Source organism: Triticum aestivum, chromosome 7A (genome assembly GCF_018294505.1).
Source record: "Triticum aestivum cultivar Chinese Spring chromosome 7A, IWGSC CS RefSeq v2.1, whole genome shotgun sequence".
Classification (NCBI taxonomy): domain Eukaryota; kingdom Viridiplantae; phylum Streptophyta; class Magnoliopsida; order Poales; family Poaceae; genus Triticum; species Triticum aestivum.
The window spans coordinates 20453990-20475673 of NC_057812.1; the positions used below are offsets into that span (position 1 = coordinate 20453990).

The window sequence follows — 21684 nt, forward strand, 5'->3', positions numbered from 1 at the left end:
ATGCCTATTGGTCCCGGTTGGTGCCACCAACCGGGACCAAAGGGTCTCCTGACTGGGCTCTGCGCACTGCCCACGTGGAGGGCCTTTAGTCCCGGTTCTGGATTGAACCGGGACTAAAGGGGGGAGGTATTACTACCGACACTTTAGTCCCGGTTCCGGAACCGGGACTAAAGGCCCTTACGAACCGGGACTATAGGCCCTTTTTCTACCAGTGGAATAGTAGTACACGCAATTGCTCCTCCCTCCCACCTTTCCGGGTTCATGAAGGATATTGGTTGGCTTCTCTTGTCAATTGCTCCTCCTTCCCACCTTTCCAGGTTCATGAAGGATAATGGCTAGCTTCTTTTGTCAGTGCTGATGAAGATTGCCCAATTCTCCAACTCCTGTACCTTCACCCACATTGCATGTTCAGTCGACTGGTCGAGGCGGAAGACTTCGAAGGTATCCCCTCTTGCCGGAAATGACCCCTAACACCCGAAGCATATCGCCACACGCCACCAAATATAGGTTCGCAAGACGACCTAGGGGATTTCCTCCCAACTGACTCCCATCATCCGTACACGAATCCAAGGTGCCAAGTGCACAACAAAGAGCATGCCACCAGAGTCCAAGCCGAAGACCTGGCCTTTGAAGGTCACAATCTGCTGGATAGTTCCATCACAAGGGCATGCTCTCAACCAAGAGCGTCTGCCAACACGCAAAAAGTAACTATGAGATTCGTTGGTGACAATGAGATGTGGGTTGGGTGACTCTACAGGAGCCGTGACGGCACCGTAGTAGACCTCGGTGGACTCGTCGCCCGGTATCTGTGGTGGTGACAAACTAACACCTGTAAACACATCAACAATGAGACATGATCTGTTTGTGGAGAAGATGAGATGGCCATAAGAAGCACCCAGGAAGCAAAAACTACCCAGAGAAATTTGGGGATCATTATTTGCTCGAGAAAGATTAACTAGGGGAATCTGGTAGCCAATGCGTGAGTGTTTGCTGGCTGGATCAATGACATGACATGTACGCTTATCGCCAAGGGGGCGATGACATGGAGAGTGCACGGGGACGACATCAGGTTGCAGGAGCATAGGCGGGAAGATCATCAAGAAGTCAGACTTTCATGGATACGAGAAGAAGGCATGACGCCAAGAGCGGCAGGTGCGAGCGAAGGCAAGGAGGTCGGAGAAGGAGCTTGCCAGAGCAATGATGGAATGAAGCAGCACATCTGATAGGTGTTAGAATTTCGCCCACAAGATCGATCACATGAAATCACGACAGAGACGCGCACAAGAAACTTTGATAGCCAAAGGCACATGTCGTGCCTCTCTTCCTTTTTATTTGTTTTCTTGTTCTCTGTCGATACAAAACCCAGACCAGACCTGTGCATATATATATGCGTCAAGCAACCGACCTAACAACTCTAGTCCTATACCTACACGGACTCAACCAGCCAACACACGGCCACGTCCTAGAAGGACTCAGCCAACGTGAAGGACTTGACTAGTACGCTACTTGGACACGTAGCGCAGGAACTCACCTAATACATGGAAACTAATCAAGATTACATCTAACAGTAGGTCTGCCCAACCTTGATGTCTAGACATGGCAGAGACACAAACACAAAGGCCCTTGGTTTTGCAGGTTGCGGCTTCTCTGCAACAAATCATGAACCCAAAGACAAACATTAGATGAATACTGAACGAGGTGCTAAGAACATGAGATAGACTGAATGGTGACCAAGAAACATGACAGGTGCACATATGGTTCCTGGGGTGCTGGCTGTAAGTATAGAAACATGTTACATTAGAACATACAAAAATAATTAAGGCACCCTGAAGTTTTTGCATTTTTTAATTGAAAGAACATCTGTATAGTGTATGGTTCAATGTATAATCCTGAAAAATTTGCATACACAACACAGCAATTTGCGACCTGCACAAATCGACACACGTTTTATAGCATACTACATTACATCCATGACCTCTTACATATAATTCTGTTGTAAAAACTTGCAGGTTTTCAAAACTGAATGGCTCTTCTTAAGAGCAGGAAAAAAAACTAATTTACCACTATTAATATCAACCTAGTACAGCAGCATACTACATACTCCCTCCGTTCCTAAATACATACAAGTCTTTTTAGAGATTTTAATAGGTGACTACATACGGTGGAAAATGAGTGAATCTACACTCTAAAATATGTCTATATACATTCGTATGTAGTCCATAGTGAAATTTCTAAAAAGACTTATATTTAGGAACAGGAACGGAGGGAGTACATTACAATCATGAGCTCTTACATATAAAGTTTTTAAAACTTGCAGGTGATCAGAACTGAATGACTCTTCTTAAGAGCAGAAAAAAAATGTTTTACCGCTGTCAATATCGACAAAATACAGAAGCCACTATGGAGTCGGAGTGATCGTCAGTCATAGTCACGCTACTAGTAATGGGTAAAAAGAGGTAGCTCTTGAGTGGGGCGTGAGTGTTACCAATACTGCTAGTAGGCTGCTAGTAACATCATGAACGAGCCACAAGGAAACAAATACTAGTATAGCGGCAGATCCGCCTACTGTGGAGGGAGGACGAACTGGGCTGCTGCTGGCCCCCGATCTCCGCTGCGCCGGAGCCGGCGCCTAGGTAGGTCTGCCGACGGGTCCCATTCCGGCCAACCGACCGCCGCGGCTCCCAGATCCGCGCGCCCACAGCCAGCCAGCCATCGATCGAGCGAGGGAGCGGAGCAGGGGTTATCGGCAGCGCTCCTCTGGTTTCTACTCCCGGGAGAGACCCAAGAGATTGGTATCCCGAAGGCGACCCTGCCCAGCACCAGGCAGGTTCATCGCTATCCTATCCGACCGTGCGCCAGCGTGCCGAGCAAAGGCGCCAAGCATGCGGTAGGCCAGTGGACCACTGCCTTTTGGCTGGACATGTCATGATTTTCTTTTTTCTTTCTCAAAATCAACGTAAGCAAACCATATCCTTCCGGTCCCTCTTCTTCTTTCTTCCTCGATCGATGGCCACCCCTCGAAGACGCCGTCATCGAGTAAGTCAAGGGGAAGGGGCTATTGGACGGCGTCGTGTTGATCTTGTCTTTTCTACCTTTGGATAGGCCAAAGGACCGAGACTATTGTACTTCAATTATTATTTTATTATTTTTGGATCTTATAAAGTTTCAAAACAATCTGAAAATTTCACCACAATGACATTTGCACTCTTTGAGCCTTAACTATGTACATGTAAGGCAAGGGGCCCCTGTCCCTTCTTCCGTCGCTCCGGCGACAAGAGTGGGCGGGGACCCTAGGGCTTCGGTCCAATGGTGGCATAGTTAGGACAAATTTAGGGTTTGTACCTATTCAGCGTTGACGAGATGGCTCACTCGGGGTGTGTAAGTTTTGTGTTCCCTGACTTCGTCTCACTGGAACTAGGGTGTTCAACAGGCCCTCTCCGGTGTTCTCTTTTCTAAGGAGGCGATATACTACGTAGATCGTGCCAGCCGACATCTTATGATTTTCATCGATGACTTCCTGGCCAGTTCTTCTACAAACTTCTAGGTTTAAACAAGTTTTCTCCGCTGACATAGAGGCCGAGAGACGACAACGAGCTTTGCTCACAGTGCGTCGTTGATGGATGTGGGGGGAAGATGACTTCGACGCCCAAAGAATTTAGATGTATTTTAATTTCCGTAGGGGTTCATGCTATTTAATGTATGGCCTTTGGCCTTTTTGCAAATAAAAACAAGTGCTGGGTAGAATAGACAAGCATGTGGATCTCTAATATATGCGTGTTTTCCATTTTTTCCATAACTTTAAAATGTGATTTAAGAAAAAAGAATCAAAATCAGAGACACCCATGAGCCAAAAAACTCTCTTAGCATACCCAAAATGGTAGCAATCGTTTTCGAGGGGCAACTTGAAAAAACCCAACGCAATCCTCTGGAAGGAAAACTACCTAACATTTCAAGACACGCCCAGAACAAATTCCCTATAAGACAGGTGCGGGTGCAAAGAGCATTATGTTAACTTTCCTTTTTTGAAGTTCATGTTATAGCATTCTTATTTGAGTAAATTTCATTGGACAACAACCACATTTATATTGGAAAATATGAAAAACGAAAACATGAAGTATAATAGTATCATTTATCAGGGAAAATCTTAAGCGCTAAGTAATGGCTTACTCGCACGGGGTCCACATTATTTCTTCCTTAGAAGGTTCCCCTAGATTTATGGGCGATTTCTCTCTCTTTGTTTTTTACTTCTGTTTCTTGGGTTGATTTTTCTAATCAGTTTTGTTTCAGTTTTAACAGTTTACTTACGCAATTTCTAATATTGTTCACTGGAGATTAAAAATGTTCACCAAGCGCAAAAAAATGTTCAGACCATTTAACAAACGTCCTTGGTATTTAGAAAAATGATCATAATTTTAAAATATATTAAATGCAAAATTTTAAAATGGTAAATTGTAAAAAATGTATGTGCCATTTAAAAAAATATTTATAAAATTTAGGAAATATTGCATGTATTTAAAATATGTTCATTACATCTTAGAAAAATGTTTGTGTGCTATTAAAATTTCTTCACATAATTTTGAAACATGTTCAAAAAATTAAAAACACATTGTGGACCTTGTGGAGTGAGGTGGTGGCGGCGACGATGACAACATGGTCGCCGGTGGCAGTGATCTCTTTCCACCCGGTGATTGATAGTTTCACTCTGCTCTCTGTTCTCCCCAATCATTGGCAACTTCGGGACTTTTTCTTCATTTGGAAAATTTGGGGTTTTCGACCGAAAATGCTAAATGGAGACTGAGCTCCATGGAGCTCTTTATTTTGAAAACTTTGAAAATCACATTTTGAATTTTCAACAAAATCTAAATAAAATCACACTCGTTCAGATGGATGTTTAATACATGTGTGTGAAATTTGAAGATGATATACATTACGGTGGGAGCTGCACAAAAAGGTCAAAATTGTTATTTTGAAATGGTGAACAGTACAAGTAATTTTCACTATAAAAAATGCATGAATTTGTCTTTTTTGTGTAGCTCTCACCATAATGTACCTCATTGTCAGACTTTACACACATGTAAAACACATCCATGCAAATGCGTATGATTTTTTTCCAGAATTTTTCAAAACTTAAAAATATTATTTTGGAATTTTTCAAAAAAAAAACGAGTTCCATGGAGCTCGTGCTCCAAAATGCTGCACTCAGTTTTGGATGGGCTACCGTCTGCTTGGGATCTACCTAGCTGGCGGTACTAATGGGGCTCATGCTCGACATTGTACATAACTTGTGTACCAACCACAACAAGACGAGAGACCGAGTGTTCCTGAACCAGAGTGGCCCATTCTCTTTTGTGTTGTTGGTAAGGTGAGCCATAGGTTTCAATCCGTTTCAAAATTCAAAATATCTTTACATTTCTCTACAAAATCTTTGTATTAGAATAAATATGAGCTGAAAGTTCCTTCATACAATGGGTCTAGGAACCGTAGTGGAACGGTCTTCACCGGTACTCTACGAATTGTACCAAAGACCGTTCAAGATTACATGGGCACAATTGTATCTAAGACTCGTACATGACATATAGACTCAGCAACATAGAGCCCCAATTTGTTTGTCTTGTTCAGCAAGTTCTAGCTCTAATGCATGCATATGCACTATGCTGCTTGGTGAGCTTCTGACTCAGTTTTCCAATACATCCCATTCCGCTGCTAGATCATGTTGTGTGACAGTCGGTGCCATTCATCCTGCTCCTTATTGGTGCTGGCCTCCCATGCTTTGCCATCCTCTAGCAGTCTCCTAAATGTGATCCATCTACGAGGGGAATAAACTAGCTATTTATAGGAGGTCACCGATCGATAACCGCTGTGTGTGGCCAGGACATCATCACTGCTTCACCAAACATCACATGCCAACAATTTTGATCGTTGCTGACATTCATACCACTCATGGCATTTCTAAATATGAGAACCCTTCTGGTGTGAACTAGCAACATGACTCTGATCTCTTTTCCCACGAGGACCAACACACGACGGAGTACCAAACAGAGAATCAATTGATGGGGTAAGGGAAGGGGGAAAACTAGCATTCAAGTGAGAGTGTAGAGGAACAACGCGAATATGAGATTCAAAAGGGCCAGGATGCTAGCGCTCCTTTTTGGCCTGTCAGTATATATAAACTACAGAAAATCCGCTTGTTTTATTGATGAACCAAAATTCGATCAGTGAGGGGCTAAAAACAGTGTCCAACAAGATCCGCGTACCATTTTGTGTGGCATGGGGAGACCATAGTACATGCTAGGGTTCTAGCCACACTAGTCAAGGGAATGCGAATGTTGCTTCTTCGCAAAACCTACTCTACCAATCAATGAGTCGGCCAGTCCCACCTATTCTAGGATTCTTCAATTACATTGAGGCAAGAAAGGATCCAACCAAGCAACGCGATTCAGACCTCTTTTCCCCAAGGATAACCACATGATGGGGCACCATACAGAGGATAGATGGATGTATGGATGGAGGAGGGGAGGGGAAAACCATAGTTCAGGTGAGTGTGCAGAGGAATTGCGCGGACCTAGTAGAGCGAGTCTACGGCAATGGTGACAGAGATGGCTGGCTGATGCGGTGGTCCATGACGGCTTCACGCTGCTCTGCTCTCCCCCTCTGCTGCTACTTTAGAATTCTTTTTTCTCTAATAGAAAAAAATGGTTTGGATGGGCACCATTTACCAGGCTGCTCCATACAACTCGGGTTCGAGCTCAACATAAACACTTGCTGATAGGATAAAGTAGCTCGATCGGATACATGCTGGATCGACGAACTGCGGCCGGTAGTATATGGTAGTGTCCTATAAATTAGGAGGTGTGTTGGTTAACATATGTTTATTTGTAAATAATAACTTCATGCCACTGAGTAGATGGATTGTACTCTCGTGTGGTTGAATTATATCATGTCACTGCTAATACCCGATCCATGTATGAATCACGGGAGACAAGGTTGTCAGAATCATGATTCTGAATCGGATCGGAGCTCCGATGGTAGGATAACAAATCATAGAATCTTAACTACGAGGATCGTAGAATCAAATGGGTTATTTTGGATCGTAAAGTCGTAGAATCATACAACAGAATCACTATTCTGACAACCTTGACGGGACATCATCCGAGATTACATGTGCACGAGGATGTAGAAGAATGGGATGTCATTAGATCCACTCTTATGCAACTTGACTGATGCTATCTACGTACTGCTGTCCGTTAGGCTTTAATCACGTACATTTGATAGCACAAAGTCATGATTTGTTTCCTTGTAGAGTGATAAGAGCCGTGAATTGTTCAGTATCTTCTAGTTACACCCATCATCGAAGGACTATGCTTCTATACGTGCTACTATCTCTAATTCCCAACACATCTCATTTCTCCACCAGACCGTGCTATCTGACTGGTGGTGCCATTCACCCTGCTCGTGATTGGTGTTCTCCTCCTACGATTTTTCATCCTCTGCCAGTCTACCAACTAAATGTAATCCCTCTACATGGGGAATAAGCTAATTAATATAGGAGATCACTGAGTGATCAACGTTGTAGTGTGACCAGGACATCTTCATTGCTTCACCAAGCATCACGTGCCAACTGTTGTGATCATTTAATTCTACAATGAGTTGTGTAGCTGCAGACATTTATAACACTCATGGCATATCTAAATATGAGAAACCCTAAGTTGAATGTTCCTAGCGAACCATCGGAATGAAGTTGTTTTGAACTCAAACTATTATAAATACTGATGGATTTGGGTTTGATGAACCATGTATACAACCCTGTAGGAGTTATTATATATTACTCAATACAATGTTTTTCAATCCTGTTTCGTTACTTTTTAAATATGTGATTTAATTACCTTGATCTCCAAGACTTGTATACATCAAGAGAGATATGGCAAACTTAAACATGTGAGGTAGTAACCACATCATTTCAACAGTCTCCAAAAATTAACTCTATAAACAAAACATATTGTTCTAGTGAATTGGCCGGCAAATATGCTCAACTATTTTTTATACATATAATATTTTTATACAAAAATTCTATGAGTTCAATAATTGAACCTATTTTGGAACGGTAGCTGCCTTCTACAGGTATTCGGTTGGGGTCTTGACAGGAACATGAAGTAGATCATTTCACTAACTCGGTTAAAACTGTGGAACATCACAGCTACACAATTCACCTAGCAATGAAATCAGCATACAAATTCAGTTACTTGGATAGTTGGATGTTCTTTGATCAAAAAATAACTTTGTTAAAAAGCATTTCAGAACCTGTACACTTTGGACATTAGTTGTCTTCTTCAGTGATTCATAGAGATGATAGTTAGGTTGATAGGGCTAGGAAGTAGATCATTTCACCAACTAAGTTACAACTGTGAAATATCACAACTATGCAATTGAGCTAAAAAAAGAACATGCAAGTTAAGTTTCCGGGATATTGCTGCCATTGAGGCTGCATGGCTGTAGAGAATAGTCAGAACAGAGTTCACCAGACCATGAAAATAAAATCTATCATATATGTGTTGTTCTTGGAGATATAATCAGAGAGCAAATGGCTATTAACGGATAATAAGTTACTAACAGCGGGTCTAATTCCTTCTACAACTATACCTTCCATGGTGACCCTGAGGTAGGGGCAAAGGGTTGACCGCCTTCATGCGTTGCTAAGGAGTGAATTCCCATATGAAATATGTCTTAGGTGTGGGACAGTAAATATAACAAATTGCACCAGCGAGATGGTGTGGTTGGGGCCGAAGCCTTAAATTGCCTAGGGGCAAAAGTCTTCATGCTAGTTCACTACCTTCCCTTTAAATAGGGGGCAACCGATTCCTCCCCTCCCTCAAATTGACAAAATGACTTGGCAATTTACACAAGTATATCTTGTTTACCAACTTTCAAGTCCACTCTCGCATGTCTCAGTCAGTTTCTCCCCGTCGTGCACACTTGTGTGATTGTGTAGTCAAATAAGGGACCACAATCTAGTCTACTTATCCAACAGCATAGTTCATTCACGTGCCCTTTTCTGTTGTTACTCAAACACCATTGTCATTGTGAGCACAACATGTCACATTTTATTGAAATGTGATAGTTATGCATGGAAACTGATGCAGGTTTACTGCTCGAGCACTAGTACTTCTTTCGATAAAAGATAACATATTAATATCAAATTGAAACAATGCAATGTCAAGAGCTAGCTGGGACATGACTACTAGAAATCCCCATTTCCCCCGCCATTTGAAATGTTCCTTTGTAACAGTAATGCAACAATAAAGAAAGAATATATCCATGACATGTGGTTGGCACACCTATGGAAAAAACACTTTCCATAACTTTAAATTTTGCTTCATAAAAATTGTTGGAGAGAGAGAGAGAGAGCAAACAAACCTAGGGGACGGTAGTTTCCTTATTCTCACTCTTCTATTTATTTACGAGAGGAAGAAGCCCTTTGTCTTCCTTGTTGTGGGAGGAAAAACAAGCTTCACAAAGCTCTTTCTATCCTCTTCATATTCTGAATTTTCAAAATTCTCATAGAAAGCGAAATTTGCACATAAAAATTGTGAGAAACTCCTCTACTAAGCATATAATGATTATATAATGTATCAAAGCTACTTACAAAAAACTAAAATCAACAACATGCAAGCTCATTTTCTAAGTCACCAGTAGCAGCATAAATAGAATGATGTAGAGCATTGTTCAAGAAAGAAAAACTAACTGTATACATGGAGGAGTCACATACCAAGGGGAAATCCCTTCAAAGGAATTTGAAAATAGTGCAAGGAGCAAGGAGATCAAAATGGGGCATCAAAGCACCAGGAAAATTTTGATAAATTTTTGGAATATTGTAAGATGGCAGGGTACATCCTTTTTCTCGAGGGTATTTTTCTAACCATGTGTTCCTTATGATAGGCAGTAATGGAATTTTTTCCTTACAGCCTTAAGAGTATTATTTAGGACCCGAAAAAAGAAAGAACATTCCTTGGGGACCTTTTGATTCGAAGGATTTTCACAGGATTTTGGTAGGATTATTATCCTTAGGAATTTTCCTACATTGGTCATTTCATCCAATAGAAACTTCCTCTAAAGTATCATTGTAGTACATTTCATAGAAAATCTAACATCCACTTCAACTTCTTAAAAAAGCATTTGATGCAATCAAACAACTGCAAATTATGTAGGACTCAAATGCGTTTTTCCAATCCAGCAACCCCGACACCGTATCCTAGAGGCTCACCCCTTCAGGAGTCTTTTCTCTTGGCTCAGCATACCATGCTTTGTGCCGAAGGCCGTCTATGGCCTAGACATCATCGTTCTGGAAAGCGCCTTTACCATTGAAAATCAAAAAAATTGTTTGCCAGTTGTTGAGGGATCGCCTTCCATTCGGAATGTAGGTGATCAAGAGACACACACCGAGGAATGGGTTGTGCCCTCTATGTGATGTCCCAGAGATAGGGACTCACATCCTCTTCTCTTGCACGATGGCTAGACTACTTTGGAGTTTTGTCCGTGAGGTTCTTGGGCCGGACTAGAAGGCCCTGGACCTGGTCGGGTTCCTGCAAACCCGTGTCAACCAAATCGTGAAGATAACACGCCTTCTAGCTGGTGTTTGCAGCACTAGCTTGGACGTTGTTAACAACACGCAATAAGATAGTGATCAAGCGGTTCTTTCTTAGGCTGGTCTCTGACTCGATCTTCAAATTTGCGTTTTTCTAGCACTAGCATCCACTGTCTAGGCAGCATGATCGCGATCAACTGGGCCTTATGATGGATGTGATGATTGTTGCTGCTCGTTGACGGGCCTCGCCGCAGACTTCCTAAGGCGCTAGATATTTTATACTTTTTTGGGGGCGTGTTTGTGTTGTTGCCCCAGTTGGATATTTTATTTGATTGCACTTAAACTTGTGGTTTGGATGTGGTGACGGTGCTGATGGCTTTATTTATAAAGCGGGACGAAAGCTTATTTCGAGAATTTTCCACGGTAAATCAAATGGGAAATTCTAGTGGTGGTTGAGGTAGCATACATCCAAATTACTACAGTACCTTTGAAGGCCAATCTCGTGGTGCTGTCTAACGCACGTCTTGCTTTCAAAGTTTTCGGAAGAATGCATACCATATTTGCGGCTCCCATTCTCTCGGTCAAGCAACGAGAGCGACGCCACCCATCATTTGGCTGCCTAGTTTGCTTTATGTATCTATCGGATGTTTGGCAGCCGACTTATATGACCCCAGTATCCATCCAATTATTGGAATCTACAGCATATATTTGCCGTGTGAGATAATGGAACCCAGCCATCCGCAGATCGGTATGCACATGGCCCCAGAACGTACGAATGACTTTGACTTTCATGTCCAGCATGGTCACCGTGAACATATGGACAGATGTACGTGTGCGTTCGTCCATCCACTATTTAAACAGCGTGCTAGCGGCCATTAGCTCTCACAACCACCAGAGCAAATTCCATCCAGCCTAGCTAGCCATGGAGACGGAGCCACCCAAGATGCTCGCCGTGATGGCGACGATGATGATGATGATGGCCACCGCCGCTGCACTCGTACCGGAGGGGGCGGTGCTTGCAGGACAGGCGAGGGCGCTCCTCGTCTGGAAAGCCAGCCTCGACGACCAAAGCCAGCACACACTGCTGTCCTGGGAGAACATGTCGGCGCCCTGCAGCTGGCGTGGCATCACGTGCACAGGGCAACATCGCCGGCCGGTGATCAGCGGCATCTCTCTGCAGGGGATGCGGCTTAGAGGGGCGCTGGGGCCACTCGACTTCTCAGCCTTGGCGACCCTGACGCGCCTCGACCTCTCGCACAACCACCTCAGCGGGAGCATCCCTGCCGGCATTGAGGCCCTCGGAGAGCTCCGTGCTCTGCTTCTACAAGGCAACCAGATAAGAGGCTCCATTCCACTAGGCCTAGCAAATCTCACAAAATTACGCTCCTTAATGCTTAATGAAAATGAACTCTCCGGTGGAATACCAAGGCACATAGGCAACATGAGTAATCTTGTGAACCTCACCTTGTCGGTCAATCACTTGGTTGGTCAAATCCCCTTTGAAATAGGCCACCTAAAGCACTTGGTTACATTAGATTTTTCTAATAACAATCTTTCCGGCTCAATCCCAAGCAATATATGTGACTTGACAAAACTTGCTACCTTGTACCTTGACGCCAACCAACTCTTTGGACACATCCCTCGAGAACTTGGTCATTTGGTCAATTTAAAGGACCTGGGCCTTAGCCGAAACAAGCTGATAGGTTCCATCCCAAATAACTTGAGAAATTTAACAAAACTCACTGCCTTGTATTTTGGACAGAACGAACTTCCTGGCCAAATTCCACAAGATTTAGGTTATCTAGTGAATTTAAAGGTCTTGGATCTTTGTCAAAACACGTTCTCAGGTTCCATTCCAATAAATTTGTTTAATTCGACGAAGCTCACTATCTTATCTCTATGGGGCAACAGGCTCTCTGGTCAAATTCCACAAGAATTAAGTCAGCTAGTTAACTTGGAGGAATTAGAACTTAATACAAACACACTATCAGGTTCTATCCCAATCACTATAGGGAATTTGACCAAACTCACTAGATTATACCTTTTCCAGAACCAACTTTCGGGGCAAATTCCACGGGTGCTAGGTTATATGATGAACTTAAAAGAATTGGCTCTATATGAAAACACACTCTCAGGGAACATTCCAAGAAATTTATGTAATTTGACCAAGCTCACTGTCTTAATTCTTTCACGCAATAGACTTTCTGGTCAGATTCCACAAGAATTAGGTTACCTTGTGAACTTAAATGACATGGATCTTACTTTTAATACACTCTCAGGTCCTATCCCAGTCACCATAGGCAATCTGACAAAACTCAATATATTAAGCCTTTTTATGAACCAACTTTCGGGGCGAATTCCACGAGAATTGGGTTACCTTGTGAACTTAGAGGAGTTGGATCTTAATATTAACAAACTATCAGGTTCCATCCCAAACAGCTTACGAAGTTTGACAAAGCTCACCAAGTTATGCCTTGCACAAAACCAACTCTCTGGATCTATTCCTCAAGGAATTGGCAAGTTAACGAGCCTAGTTCAACTGCAACTCCCTTTTAACAACCTCTCTGGTTCCTTGCCATCTGGTCTTTGTGCGGGAGGTCAGCTACAATTTTTGATCGTTAACGACAACAACTTGGTTGGACCCTTGCCATCAAGTTTGCTAAGTTGTACAAGCCTAGTCAGGATTCGACTTGAACGGAATTACCTCGAAGGAGATATCACCGAGATGGGAGCTCATCCAAATCTTGTCTATATTGATATAAGTTCAAATAAACTATTTGGTAAACTATCTCATCGTTGGGCTGAGTGCTACAATCTTACAGTGCTACGTGCATCAAAAAACAATATAACCGGAGTAATACCATCAAGTATTGGGAAATTATCTTGGTTGGGGATACTTGATGTTTCATCAAATAAGCTTGAAGGACAAATTCCTCCAGAAATCGGCAATATAACGATGTTGTTCAGTTTGAGCCTTTTTGGTAACTTGCTCCAGGGAAATATGCCCGCAGAAATTGGATCACTGAAAAATGTGGAATATCTAGATTTATCATCAAACAACCTAACTGGGCAGATACCAGGATCAATTCAGCATTGTTTGAAGCTTCACTCTCTAAAGTTGAGCCATAATCACTTCAATGGTATAATTCCTAATGAACTAGGGATGTTGGTAAACCTACAAGATATGTTGGATCTAAGTGAAAATTCAATTGATGGCGCTATTCCTAGTCAACTAGGTGGTCTTACTATGCTTGAAGCCTTGAATCTTTCTCACAATGCACTGAACGGCAGCATTCCACCATCATTCCAGAGCATGAACAGCCTCCTATACATGGAAATGTCATACAACAAATTAGAAGGGTCAGTGCCACATACTAGGCTCTTTGAAGAGGCTCCAATCAAATGGTTTAAGCATAATAAGAAATTGTGTGGTGTTGTAAGAGGTTTGCCCCCTTGTGATCTTCCTCAAAGTAGTGAACAAGGGAAAAATTCTGGTGCTATTTTACTCTCTATAATAGCCGCAATTGCATCTTTTATGTTTGTCATTGCACTGGTAACATGGCAGTGCAAAAAGAAGAAAACCAAGACAGCAGTTATAGATAAATCACAACAAACCAAGATGTTCACCATTTGGAATTTTGATGGGGAAGATGTGTACAAGAAAATTGTTGATGCCACAAACAATTTCAGCAACGCTCATTGCATTGGATCTGGAGGTAATGGATCAGTCTACAGAGTCCAGTTACCAACAGGTGAATTGTTTGCAGTGAAAAAGATCCATATGATGGAAGATAATGAGCAATTTAACCGTGAAATACAAGCATTGATGTATATTCGACATCGGAACATTGCAAAGTTATTTGGTTACTGCTCTGCAACCCAAGGAAGATTTCTTGTGTATGAATACATGGATAGAGGAAGCTTATCAGCATCTTTGAAGGGTACAGAAACTGCAGTTGAATTGGATTGGCCGAAGAGGTTAAATATTGTTTGCGATGTTGCTCATGCTTTGTCTTACATGCATCATGACTGCTTCGCACCGATAGTCCACCGAGATATAACAAGCAACAACGTTTTGCTTGACCTGGAATTTAGAGTTTGCATCTCAGATTTTGGTCTAGCGAAAATACTAGATGTGGATGCATCGAACTGCACTAGTCTCGCAGGGACAAAAGGATATCTTGCCCCAGGTAAAATTATTATATCTATGTTGCTTACATCAATAATCTTATCATTATTTCAAGTACCTCTATGTTTTAACTCTCTAGTGTTGATGTTTCAGAGCTTGCATACACAACAAGGGTGACGGAGAAGTGCGATGTTTATAGCTTTGGGATACTTGTTCTAGAGCTGTTCATGGGACATCATCCAGGTGATTTCCTTTTGTCCATGGGCAACAACAAAAATAGTACATCAATTGAGAAATTTCTGGACACCCGGCTCCCACTCCCTGAAGCTGAGGTCGCAACTAAGATATTTCAAGTGGTCGCCATCGCTGTTCGGTGCATAGAGCCCGATCCATCGCACCGTCCGACGATGCAGCAAGTAACCAAGGTGTTGTCAGCAGCTGAGCGACCTGCTAATAATCTTGATTATCTCCACACTAGCATTGTCATCCCTGCCTGCTGGTCGTGAATGTTCATCTGATTATTACATCCGACACTGTATATAACACATCATTTTATTCGCTAGATAGCTTGTTTTCTGCTATATATCATTCGCACCTACTGGTTGGCAATTAACTACATCTAAATATATTTTGTATGGCAGAGCTCCTGCTATTTCGGTAAAACATTGATAAATAAATCCATCTGCATCCTCTCTCGGACGTCTCCTTTTGGTCCTTATAGCCTTACAAGGTGCTCGAGCCTTTTAGCTGTTCGTGTCACTTGGGGCTGCAGCAAGAAGGGATTCGCACTGCATTACCCTGTGAAGGGAGTCAAAAGAAGCCACACAATCTGAGGAAAGAACTCCCCATGGAAGAGGAGCAAATCAATCAGATCAGGGAGGAGTGCAGCGTGCGTGCCTGGGTGAAGGCATCAGGGTCATTGCTGGCGGACAGAAGGAGGTAGTCCGGGCGACAGACGGTGGTTGCTGCGGCGAGGAGGAGCATTGCGAGCGTGGCGCCCGCAGCCGCGACGGCGGGGCCAGGGTTTTGGATTTCGGACCGAAAAACCGAAAAGTGGCCGAAATCCGCCCATTTCGGTTGGGCCCGGTAAATGTTCAATCCGGTCAAAACAATTCGGCCTCGTTTGAATTTCCAGCCCGGCCCATGGTCCAGTACAGCCCATAGATAGAACCTTGTGCTATAAAAGCTCAAACCAAACCCTACCGTAGCCCTAATTTCATTTTCTCCACTCTCCACTCCTCTGTGCGGCGGCTGCAGACAACGAAGCCGAGTGAGGCGGGGGCGCGGCGCCGTCTCTGCCCATCTCCCTCCTCCCCGTCGCCTCGAGAGATCACCACTCCCTGTCCCTCCCCATAGTCCGTTCTCCCCTTCTTCCATCCGCGACCATGGATGAGGAAGGCTTTCTCGACAGCAGCCGTCCGGCCGGCGACCCAGTTGGCGGTGGCAGCCATAGAAGATCGAGGTCAGGGGGCGACTGGGTCGACAATGAGGGAGCCATGGGGCGTGGCCACGTCCGGCCGAATATGGGGCTGGACTTGGGCAGCGGCTTTGGAGCTGCCGATGCACAAGCTGGGCAAGGTGAGCCTTTCAGCCTTACTGTGCGTGCATGTTTATTTAGCATTTGCGTTAGCATATAGTTTGTAGATAGATTACGTAATACATGTGGTTGCTAGCTTTTGTAGCAGTTTTACTTTCCGGCCGGCCGTCCTAATTTGAATCAGTAGATCTTCTTGCGTAGTTTATGCTAGCTTATGCTACGTAGATGTTTAATTCTAGCTTATGTAAGCTATAGCTTGTAAAAGTTCTTCTTGATGAAAACTAACACCGGTATTTTATACGCTCCTCTCGTAAGAGGGTAGGCATCGATGCTAGAAGGAGTGATACTGTCAACTTAGACGATGAAGATGATGGTCTGATCAGGAATGGTTCAACAACAAGAGAGGCACCTTTTAAAGGTTGATACCGTGTTACTCTTGCTTTTTGTATTTCTCTTTGTTCCCTATGTTTTACCCCTGTAATTTGTGAAGCACCTAAATGATTTTAATTCTACCTGTTCTGTAATTTCTTACTAGCACTACTTGTACTTATTCTAGTTTTGTTTAGTTTTTTAATGCTGATTTTACCTACGCATATTTTGTGGAAATCTAATTCCATTTGCTTGCTTAGTTCTGTTTCTGCCAATGCATTTTTTACTTGTGCTTAATTCTGTTCTGTCTATTTTTGTTTAGTTGTTTAATTCTGTTTTTGCCTATGCAATGTATGCATTGTTTTTGCCTATTACAAGAGTGGTTTATTCGTTTCATTGTTAACATGGTGCTTTCATTTTGAAATGCAGGACTTAAGACCAACGACATACATCATGTGTGGAACCATGGCCCCAAGCACGGAGGAGGATTTCATTGTCGGTATTGCAACATGAAGAATTCTGGAGGAGGTGCAACCCGCTTCAAAGAGCATCTTGGCAAGATAGTAGGTGAAGTGAAGGAGTGCCCAAATGTTCCAAGAAATGTGCATGATATAATGAGGAAGGCCGTGCTTGAGATGAGGAAAAAGAAGAGGGAGAAGGAAAGTCGTAAGCTTAGATTTGAACGTGAGTTGATGGATGAGATGTACCAGAGAAATGGTGTGATAAATATTGATGATGATAAAGATGAAGAAATTCATATGGCACTACGGGAGTCACTAAGAGACAGGAATGTTCTGTTTTTACTTTATTTTGTCTTATTCTGGTTTTACTTTATATCATGATGCATTTAGAGTTCTTTGTATTATGCCTTACTCTTGCTTTACTTGATATCATCATACATATTGAGTTGAACTTTTTTTACTTATGTTTTACAGGAATGTATCTCGTGCAGTTGAGAGGAGGCGTGGTAGTGGCAGTGGTGTTCGCGTTTCCCTTGGGAAACAGAGTATCACAGCCTACTTTGACAAGCAATTGTCGAGCAACAAAGTATCAATGCAACCCAAGATCAGCACTGCTATGGATAGCAGCTCAAGGGATGCTGTTGGCCAAGCTTGGGCGAAGTTTTTTCATGCAAATGACATCGCTGGTCGAAAAGCTGACTGTCCATATTTTCAGGCTGCCATGAAGATCACTCAAAATCTTGGTGCTGCTCCTATTCCAACTGGAAAAGAGATTGATGGGGAGTATTTAGACAAAAATTATGAAGAGTCTCGAGAGTGGCTGAAGCTATTCAAGCAAGATTGAAAGAACTATGGTGTAACTGTTATGTGTGACTCCTGGACTGGGCCTACTGGCATGAGTCTTATCAATTTCATGGTCTATTGCAATACACGGATGTTCTTCCATAAATCCATTGATGCTTCTGGCCAGTCTCAAAATTCAGGTTAGATTTTTTGAGAAAGGGTTATTTCTGGTTAATTATGACTATTGCAATTCTTTCTACTATGATGCTCTATATTTCTGTTCTGTTATTAATTCTAGCATATTTGTTCTGTTTTTATTTGATATCATGATGCATTTCAAGTTGAGGAAGCCAAACGTTTATAATAGAGTACTTTGTCTACGTTGCAGAATTTCTCTATAGAGAGATTAAACAGGTTGTTGTTGAAGAGATAGGCCACGAAAATGTAGTTCAGATTGTTACTGATAATGGCTCAAATTACAAGAAAGCTTGTAAAACTCTTGTTGAACAACCAGAATTCAGTCATATTGTTTGGCAGCCATGTGCAGCCCACACGGTTAATCTAATGCTTAAAGACATAGGTAAGTTTCCTGAGGTTGATGTGATAGTCAAAAGTGCCAAGCAAATCTGTAGGTTTTTTTTATAATCACAACAACCTACATGATAGCATGAGGAAGAACGTTGGTGGTGAGCTGATTAAACCGAATGCCACCCGGTTTGGAACTGTGTTTATGTTCCTTGAGAGTTATTTGGAGAAGAAAGATAAATTTAGGAAATGGATGGTGTCCGACGACTGGAAGAACAGTATTTGGAAGAATGATGCGGACCATGTGTTTGCTGAAGAGTTGCTATCCAGTAACATGTGGTGGACAGCCTTAGAATGGGTTCTTGATTTGCTTGAGCCACTCTATGTAGCCCTCAGATATGCTGATACACAAAAGAAATGTACTCTATCTGGTTTCAAGAAGACTATGATGACAGCCATACAAAAGATGAGTTCTCATCTTGGTGGTGGGTCACAGATGTTAGATAGAGTCATGAGCAAGGTGTCCCCGAGGATGGAAGATATGCAAAATGAGACACTAATGGTTGCAGGTAGATACTAAGTTAATGAAACTGAAATTTTGTTGCTTTTTTCTTATGGTTATTAACTTCTCTTGATTCTCCTTTTCTTATACAGCTGCTGTCCTTGATCCGTTCACACATTATCGGGTGAATTTGAGCAACCTTCCAGAATATGCTTCTGCACTAACGGATGTCATCGAGAAGATAGCAGACCCTGAGAGCGCTCTTTTGGCTATCAATGAAATCAGCACTTATAGGGAATGTCGTGGGAGGTTTAGGCATAGTTTGGCACGCTCTTCCGCAGAAAGAATGGCACCAAGTAAACCACGATACTTATCTCCATTGATTAGCTCTATTGCCTCATGTTGCAACTTCATTTTAGCATCTCTAACTTTGTTTTAACCATGCAGCTGAGTGGTGGTTCCAGTTTGGAGGGGAAGTTCCTAATTTGCAGAAGTGGGCATTGAGAATTGTTTCACAGTGTGTCTCTTCAAGTGGCTGTGAGAGGAATTGGACTGCTTTTGCCTTGGTCCACACGAAGCAAAGAAATCGCCTTCTATACTGCAAGCTTCACAAAAGTGTTTCTGTACGCTACAACCTGAAGGTATGTTTGCCATGGTCTATGCATAAAGTCTCAACTTAGCTATGCTACAAGTATTTACTTTGCTAAATCTTGGGTTCTGTTTTTATACATTGTAGTTACGTGCTGTAGAAGATGAAGATATTGTGAAGCTGAGTTATAGGGAGAAGGAAATTGATCCATGTGCAGTGATGATGGATACAGTTATGCATGACGAATCAAACCCAATGATGGAGTGGCTGAACGAGGATGAAGAGCATATAGTCCTTGATGGATCTGATGCTGCTACTGCTGTGTTGGAGGAAATACGTCGCCTTAACTCAAGGAGGAAAGCCTCTCATCTTGGAAGGAAGGAAATTAGCAGGAAAGGAAAGAGGGTACGTGAAGATGAGGAGGATGAGTTCATTAGCAGTGAGGATGATGATGAAGCGAATGGATCCATGGACATTGATGATGGTGATGATGGCCAAGAAGAGGATGATGAATCTGATGGAGAAGGTTTGCCAAGACAAGCTGAAAAAGATGCACGAAGCCAAGTGAATGATATTGAGGTAACAAGGGATGAAAATATGGTGAATCGTAGATCTGGACGGCAAGCCAAGAAGGTCAAGGACGTCAACTCCCTTTACTATTAGGTAACAAGTTACTTTTTCTTATATGAGCTAGCTTCTGGTTGTATATTTTTCTTCATACTGCACTCATGTTTTTGCGTTAGTAATAAATAACATGGTAGAAGCTTACTGCCTGGACATACTTTGCAATGCTAGCATCCATGCCGTTTATATAATTTGTAATGCTAGACATTTTTGTTTCATGTACACATAACTGATGTTTTGTATTGCAATATTTATGAAGCCTCTGACCATATTTGCATTTTTGTTTCATGCAAGACTGAAGACTGGAAGAAAATTGAAGTCTACCTGATGTGTTTTGGAGGCGCTGGTTTGAACTTCGATTACTTCTGCTCTATGACTTGTGGATTGTGAATCTGGACTATTGTGTGTGTATTTTGGACTCGTAGTAGGGATTGGTGTGTGGGTATTTTGGACTGTAATTTGAAGTTCTAATATGCACTGTTATGTGTGTACCTTGGGCTAATATGGACTGTTAACTAGCCTATTGAGTAGATCTGGACTACTGGATGTTATATCATGCTCTGAACCGATGTTTACCATTGAGATGGAGTTCTAATCTGGTATAACATGTAAATTGCTGCTTTGTGATTCTATATTTTGCTTGTACATGTTTTCTTGTGGCTATTTCAAATTTCTGGGCAAATTTCGGTCAATTTCGTTCAAATTTCGGTCATTTTTCGTCCCAAAATTCAAATTTTGGTTTGTGCTTTTCGTCCGAAGTTTCCCGAAATTTTTCTGAAAACCCGATTTTCGGCCATTTCGCCCTGGGGCGAAAAATTCTGCAAACCGAAATCTAAAACCCTGGGCGGGGCAGCGGCAGGGTGATGCTTGGGGAGGAAATTTGTGGATCTGGTGATAGGTGGAAACCCAATTGCTATCGAAAAAGTCTTTTGCCCTGTTTTATATATAAATAAAGCAATGATAAACCACAACCAAAGTACAAACGCACCCCATCACAACACACGCACACATCCAAGGCGGGATATATAGGCGCTGAGCGCAGCAACACCACCCCTAGCACTACATAGCAATCGGGGTCCATCATCGTGAACACGCCACCGTGAAGAGATGAAGCCGCATATGACGAACCGTGTGCTCCAAGGCGGCGACACCAACACGCCGCCACCGCCCGACCTGACGATCAGAGTTTCCCCTGGAGCAACACAATGACCGATGAGAGCCACGAAGACGCCTTCAAGCAGGGAACGAGCTACGCCGCCGCCGGTTCGTCCGTGGATAGAGCAGGTTTTCACCCCGGCCAACATTCACCGCCACCGAACGCCACACCCACGGTGACCATGCCACCCACACGGCCAGCCATGGCCACCAGGCAGCACTGATCCACGGGCTCTGCCCAAGAGCACCGCAGAGCCACCACCAGGGCCGCCGCCCCGGCCTCCAAGACCTTGATACCACCTCACCTAAGGCCCGCCGCTACCCCAACCGAAGAAACGAGCGGAAAGGACCCACCTTTTGCACCCCTGGGTGGCCCCCAGCAGCGAGACCCAGTAGGCCGGCCAAAACTAGCCTCCATCGACCCGTCCAAC

The 21684-nt window shown here is 43.0% G+C and overlaps 3 protein-coding genes across 3 annotated transcripts; all 3 read left to right on the top strand.

The window, feature by feature from the left end:
* Window positions 1–11462: 11462 nt before the first annotated feature.
* On the top strand, window positions 11463–15333 carry LOC123150280 (probable leucine-rich repeat receptor-like protein kinase At1g35710). Its single transcript, XM_044570113.1, has 2 exons — window positions 11463–14769; window positions 14862–15333. Exons 1-2 carry the CDS (start codon window positions 11502–11504, stop codon window positions 15212–15214), a joined length of 3621 nt encoding a protein of 1206 aa, XP_044426048.1. The 5' UTR covers window positions 11463–11501; the 3' UTR covers window positions 15215–15333.
* Window positions 15334–15639: 306 nt separating this feature from the next.
* Window positions 15640–17919, top strand: LOC123150282 (uncharacterized). Its single transcript, XM_044570115.1, has 4 exons — window positions 15640–16286; window positions 16561–16663; window positions 17044–17401; window positions 17550–17919. The coding sequence occupies exons 1-4, from the start codon at window positions 16098–16100 to the stop codon at window positions 17917–17919; spliced, it is 1020 nt and encodes a 339-aa protein (XP_044426050.1). The 5' UTR covers window positions 15640–16097.
* Window positions 17792–20745, top strand: LOC123150281 (uncharacterized). The gene is made up of 6 exons (XM_044570114.1): window positions 17792–18058; window positions 18247–18952; window positions 19038–19241; window positions 19333–19526; window positions 19622–20137; window positions 20393–20745. The coding sequence occupies exons 2-5, from the start codon at window positions 18526–18528 to the stop codon at window positions 20135–20137; spliced, it is 1341 nt and encodes a 446-aa protein (XP_044426049.1). The 5' UTR covers window positions 17792–18058; window positions 18247–18525; the 3' UTR covers window positions 20393–20745.
* The last annotated feature ends 939 nt before the right edge of the window (window positions 20746–21684 follow it).